Here is a 6,691-nt window from a genome sequence, read left to right as displayed (position 1 = left end):
CCTACAATAGAACTTCCTCCCTTACAGATAATCCTCGCAGCTTCTCTCTTCCCTTTTGCTTAGTCTTTCACAAAACCAGCAACTTAAGAGGATGGAGTAAAGTCTTAGGTATTTATATGGTGCCTATCACCTAGGCATTCAAGCACTGAGTAGAGAGAGAAAACTAATGTAAAGAGGTAAGCATTAATACAAGAAAAGATGCTTACTATCACAAACGTTTCCCTTTAAATCATTGTACAAAATACAAAAGTTCACATTGTACATTGGATTTTGTTTGGAAGGTACTCAATCTGCTGGAGGTAGAAAGTGGTTTGTTGCGACTGTCTCGCAAATAGGCCAGAGTTCTATCTTAAGTATTTCAGAATGTGTCCTTTTAAAACCATGAAAGTATTACTGAACTTGTCACAGGGAGATTTTTTCATAAATATTTTCAAAACGTCGTATTTATAAATATGTATGCTAAATAAAACCAGATGGAGGAACAGTTCAACAGTCCTAGCCTCATATTGCTTTTTCTCTATCAGAAACAAGCCAAAAGAGTTCGCAAATGGTTGCGGGGCAAATTCGGTTTGAACTTCTAAAAAATAAAAAAAATGCAGTTTTTTTGCCCTGTATCTTGTACTCTGATGATAAAAAAGGGACTCTGTACAACATGCTGTATTTATACACCAGTTCTATGGAAGTCTGTATTCCTTAAGTGCTGCATGTCAGTGAGCAATTTCACCTTTCATCTGAGATCCTCTTGTTCCTTGACTCAGGAGCTTCAAACAAACATGAATATTTACACTATTTACAAATGGAGTGTCCAAGCTCAGTGGCATAAAGTGTCCTGTAAGAATCACATAAGCTGCGGTGATCCAAGTTCAGAACCTGAACAAGTTGATAAACTCTTGCGGTGAAAGAGAGGTGGAGCAAGTCTCTGGGTTGTTGGCTGTGCAGGGGTGATCAGTACCCTGGGAAAGGAGAAAACTCCATTTAGAGACACTGCAGAAAGGGCACCAAAGCATCAGCCAGCTTAGCACTGCCCCTCTGCCAGACAGAGAATCTCAGAATTGTACGGGTTGGAATGGACCTTACAGATCTAGTCCCAACCCCCTGCCCTCGGCAGAGACACCTCCCACCAGACCAGATTGCTCAAGGCTTCATCCAGCCCCAGCCAGGGTTGGGGCATCCACTACCTCCCTGGGCAACCTGTGCCAGTGTCTCACCACCCTCACAGTACACAACTTTTCTAATACCTAACCTCAACTTCCCCTCCTTCAGTTTGAACCTGTTACCCCTTGTCCTACCATTGCAGTTCCTGAATGCATCCTGCATGCAAATAGAGCCAAGCCCAGAATAACAGACAGCTCAGAACTGGGCGTCAGACTTTAGGGGCTACTGGCTAGTCATGAAAAATAAAACCAACAAAGATCCAGTTCATTCTTTTCCCCTCTTCTGAGGGAAAAGAGGCTGGAGCACACCATCAGCTGCAGGAGTTTAACTCCAGAGACACGCCTTGGGTACCACCAGAGTGGCCAGCAGATTTTGGTCCTGTGCCATTTTGTGGCCATCAGCTCATTCCAGATAGCCCTGTTGCCAAGACCTCCACGTAATGGGTAAAGGGAGCTGCTGTCAGAGCTAAAATGATTTATTATAGGCAGTCCTACAGCATGCCCATCTTCCTCCTCTCCAGCCTCGATGGGCACTACTGTTGTTCAAGATAAAGATGGGATCCCTGAAACAGAGGAGAAGGGGTCTTAATAGCTAAGGGACGATAAAGATGTAGGAAAACTCTAGAATATGCAGGCAAAGGAACTGCAGGACCCTAAACCAGCTGCAATCAGAGGAAGCACTGGATGCCCCATGGCTCCTGCCCCAGTCAACTCAGTCCCACCAGCACCTCATACCTTCCAGGAAAGGATGTGGCAGTGCCTGCACAGCTGCAATGTATCACCATACTGCTCCTTCCGTGGGTAACACCTTATGAGCTTGAAGTACATCTTCTTCCAATCCAGCTGTCCTTTGTCGGATAAGATCAGCCGTTTGCGAATCTTAAAGAAAAGAATCATAATTGTAGCAGGGCAAAGAAATAATGATTTGTTCTTTCCAGCTCAATCCTCTCCCTTGTCTAAGTGTCATCCTTGACAGTCCTGTAACAGCTCCCTTACAACACCAAGAAAGCCCCTACTTTGAATATCCAGCTATAAGTAGCTTCCTGATGGGAACAGTCTCACCCAAACTCATTAGGAGGGTCTATTCCTCTTTCATGAGCTTCACTGTAGGAAGCCTGAAATGCTGGGAGCTATTTCACAGTACTTTGGTCACTGTTTCTGGCTGGCAGGACAGCAAGCAGAGTTGCATTTAACAATTTTAGAAGTTGAAGTATTTTACTTCATTGACTCTAAGAGTCAGTGATATATTACATCAGTTTGGGAGACCCATCTTTCTTTTAGGGTTCATTAGTTGCAGAGGCTGGATTTGAATTTACTTGTTAATAGAAATAAATTCCCAACATGATTTCCAAAGTCAGATCTGGAGTGAGTTAGTAAAGCCAAGTCAGCAAAGAAATCTGGCAAATGGTCCCTGAAGTGCAGGAATCTGGTATAAACACCCTAGACATTCACCCATAAACAGAGATTGATTTTTGTTTGCTTGTTTTTATGTTTAGATGATCCCAGATGATTACCAGCTTGCAAAGGACCAGGAATGTTTACCCAAGGACAATGTGGGTAGAAGCAGGGCTGTTTTCCACATAGCATCCTGTCACTCACAAAACAGCTCAGAGGGGATTTCTTGCTCTAAAGGGCAAGAGTACAACTCATCGCTCATGGACCACATCCACAGAGATTCTCTGTGAGGGTGTCAGTCCCTGGGACATCAGGGTGATTGCTGGAGCTTGCCTGCACGTTTTTGCCTGCACACGTGGGATGAGGAGCAACTGCATGACTTGCAGTTGTTCCCACCTGGATTAGGGGTGTAGTTCACTGCATGATTCATTCCTCAGGCTCCTATTTCAGGAATCATTGCTGTGGCATGCAAACCCCTCTATATAAATCATCTTCACAGCCATTCTTGTGTCAGCCCATATTATCAGCTTGCAGCAAAGCCCCTAGATCCAAGACACAGTCAAGTAAGAGTGTTCTACTCCCAAGTGCTCACTTGCTAGTGGGGTACAATAAGCAGCTGGTGGCAGTTTGCATCCCTCCTTGTACCTGTCTGTCAGTGAAGTGGTACTGGCAGAGTTTCTTCCACAGCAGCCTGTCTTCGCTGAGCACCTGCAGGTCAGGAGCCACCTGACCAAGGCTAACCAGGTCCCTCCCATCACTCAGTCGCTGCATGATGTTCAATTGTAAACACAATGGCAAGTCTGTGAAAGTGGTTCCTTTAAAGGCAGGCTGGAAGAGACAGACAAAATTGAGCACCCAGGAAGCTGAAAACCCAAGCAATCCTAGCTTGCAGTAGTTACGTTTTTTTAAGCACTGCTCTTCACACAAAGAATAAAACAGCAGTTCCCTCTTCTGAACAGGGATACATTTTACACAAATACATTAGACCTTCTGCTCCAGAACAGTTTGAGATACCCTCAAGGAAGGGGATGTATATTTTTATTACAATAGTTAGAAGCAGAGTTTCAGTCCACCCCACATCCATACTCTTGAGACTCTGCTCCCAGAAGCACCACCATCAGCTTTCATTACAGCAGGACATTGGCTGCATCATGGTATTAGCTACTAACCATCCAGGTCTCTCCACCATGAGGGAGATCAGCATAACTTCTCAAGTTCAGCTCCACTTACACACATTGCTGAGAATCTCATGCTCTTCTGACATGTGTTTTAGTTTATGTCATCACAGGATCCTGCTGTAACCACAGCAGTGGCCATAAGTACCCACAGCAGGATTTTTCCCGCATGGCTTCCCAGGGCACTGCTGGAGAGGCTAACATTTCCTTTGGGAGCACTTGAAGGACCTGCCCCTTTCTCAGCAGCTGCAGCCATGGTTTTCCAGCCTGTTCAGACACATCAAAGCACACCCCAGCCTAAAGAGCCAAAAGCCACCCCCATCCATCTTTGCTTAGACTACACAGGGTCCAAGATTGTTTTGCAAGTCCACATGGGGCACAGTTCCAGGACAAATGTCCACAATGGATCTGCAGGTCCTGCAGTCAAGGGAAATCCAAGGCATACATAGGAGCAAGACATCAGCAAAGCCCACAACCAGGGCTCCAGTGGCTTCAAAACCAGCCCTGGCCTTATTAAGGCAAACAGCAGCTTCTAGGATTGGGCCCCAACAAAGAAACAATGTTAGACAGATGTGCCAAGTTCATCATTTACCCTGCACAGAGATGCTGCTATTTTAAGTCACAGAGTCACAGCACCCGCCTTGCCACTGGCAGAATTAACTGTTTCAAACAAGCAGCACACAGACCACCATCAGCAGGGGAACACTGCATTGAGGCTGCCTTTAATAATGTGTTCCCATCTCCAGCCATCCCACTCCTTGTGGGACTCCACAAGCACAAATATGTCTAGACAGCAGCAGCCTCACTGCCCAGACCATGCAGCACTGTCTGGTACCTGCAAGGACCACAGCTCTTCAACCAAAGCATCGCTTTTGGCCATCTGCACCAGAAAGACAGCCTGGGTCATATTTTGAGGGAGCATCACTGGATCCTTGGATCATCTCCCACTTACTTGCCAGCCCACACTTTGCATTCTCTTGCACTCTCACTACACAAAAGCTTTTCTAGGGTACAACAGGCAAGAGTAAGCTCAGACACTCCTGAGTCAAAAAAGCCCAAAAACTCTTATTTATGTCTTTTGTTTTGGTTTGTTTTTTTTCCCTTGAAGAAACCAGTGTGACTCAAGCAAATCCTTACAGATTTTCTGAGCCAGGGCCAAAAACTTATCTGCTACTTCTCTTCCCTCATAACTCCTTTCCAGGACTTCTCAAACATTACTTTTTTTGGAGAAAGAACACAGATTAGATCAGAATGCTGTCACTTTCTTCACTTTCTGGACAGAGGTTTTTTTGGTTTGTGTTTTTTTTTAAAGCAGCTCTAGCACACAATGTTTTGCTAGTGTTCTAGGGTTTTTTTAATGGTTTAGGTCTTGAGTGTTGCAAGACATTTCCACCCCCTCTAGAAACACCATGAGTGCACTGTAAGTAACTGGCTGCACATAGCTGAGCTTGCTCTTCCTTTCCCTGAACTCAGCTGGTCTGTCTTGACCTGAAGTTATCTTTCAGTGACATGAAGATTTATTTTTGCAAGCTCTACATCTATTTTATTTATTTTAGAAAAGAGTCTGTAAACCTACACATAAGTATGCACAAAAGGCAGTTCCATTCACAAGGAATATTTTGATGCACTTTTGCCTGCATAAGCAGAAATCTTTCAGATGCTTGTCTGTGTTTTGAGTCCCTAAAGTAGAGGGAAAAACCCATGTTGTGCTACTGAGCTGAACAGCAGGGGGTAGGTCCTGATCTGTGGTGTGCTCAGGGCAGCAGATGCTTGGGTGGAACTGCCCCTGGCAATGCCCAGACACAGCAGAGCCCCCCAGCTCCCTGACCTGCTGTGCCCCAGGAGAAATCCCACCCTGGGCCAGTGGCTCCCCTGCAAGGCAAAGGGAGCTGCAGCCCTTCAAGGGAGGGACACCAGGACAGACAACAGAGGTGGCACAGAGACCAACAGAAGATAAGGCATTGCTGCTTATGCAGCTCCTCCAACCCCCAGGACCTCCCAGAGATGATCTCCTACATCTTGCCTGCATTACTCTAACTGAAGGACTAGAGATTGTTTCCCGGTGTTCCCAGAGAACACAACCATAAAATGATGAAAGCAGGCCCTTCACTGAATCCTTTGCAAATGCCTTTCTAGTTGCCCCACCAGGGAAAAGTGTGATTTTTATATTCCTTTGGTTTGCCCAAATAGGAATTTCACTGTCCAGTTCACTGCAGAAGAGTCCTACAAGAGGTGCACCAATACAGATATCAGCACTGGGGGAAAACTTGAGCATTTCTGTGGAGTAAGTATCCATTTGAGGTGAAAAAAAAAAAAAAGCCTAGATGTGGTCCTGGACAACTAGTTGTTGGTGTCCCTGCTTAAGCAGAGAGGTTGGACCAGATGACCTCCAGAGGTCTATTCCAACATCAAACCTTCTGTGATTCTGTGAAATGGAGTTCAGATTTGATTCCAATGCAAAGTCAGATTAGGAATTTATCAACTAACACATCATTCCCATTCTCAAGACACTGTTGCAAAAACAGATGTTGTCAAAGCAGGACTCATCTGGCTGGAACAGGTAGCTCCAGACTACTGGAAGAAACATTGATATTTTCAGCCAGGAAGCATGAAGCTTCCTACTTGGAAATATGCATTTAATTTACAAATTAAGCAAATATAAACCCCTCAACTACCTGACAAACAAATTTTGAAGGCAATTTCTCAATCCAAGAAAGACCAAGTTGACTTTTCATACTGCAGCTAGTCTGGCTGGAACAGGTAGCTCCAGACTACTGGAAGAAACATTGATATTTTCAGCCAGGAAGCATGAAGCTTCCTACTTGGAAATATGCATTTAATTTACAAATTAAGCAAATATAAACCCCTCAACTACCTGACAAACAAATTTTGAAGGCAATTTCTCAATCCAAGAAAGACCAAGTTGACTTTTCATACTGCAGCTAGTCTCTGAAGACAGGGGGAGAG

The 6,691-nt window shown here is 44.8% G+C and overlaps 1 protein-coding gene across 1 annotated transcript in view; it reads right to left on the bottom strand.

The window, feature by feature from the left end:
• Positions 1 to 330: 330 nt before the first annotated feature.
• Positions 331 to 6,691, bottom strand: part of FBXO32 (F-box protein 32) — a gene marked incomplete at its 5' end in the record, with an annotated part of 17,314 nt that continues 10,953 nt past the window's right edge. The window contains 3 exons of the mRNA XM_009074395.1: positions 331 to 953; positions 1,890 to 2,033; positions 3,195 to 3,377. Of these exons, the coding sequence (XP_009072643.1) occupies positions 864 to 953; positions 1,890 to 2,033; positions 3,195 to 3,377 (417 nt within the window). The remainder of the gene's footprint in view (positions 954 to 1,889; positions 2,034 to 3,194; positions 3,378 to 6,691) is intronic.

This window comes from Acanthisitta chloris, unplaced genomic scaffold (genome assembly GCF_000695815.1).
Source record: "Acanthisitta chloris isolate BGI_N310 unplaced genomic scaffold, ASM69581v1 scaffold11085, whole genome shotgun sequence".
Lineage (NCBI taxonomy): Eukaryota > Metazoa > Chordata > Aves > Passeriformes > Acanthisittidae > Acanthisitta > Acanthisitta chloris.
This window is presented reverse-complemented; position numbering and strand designations above follow the sequence as displayed.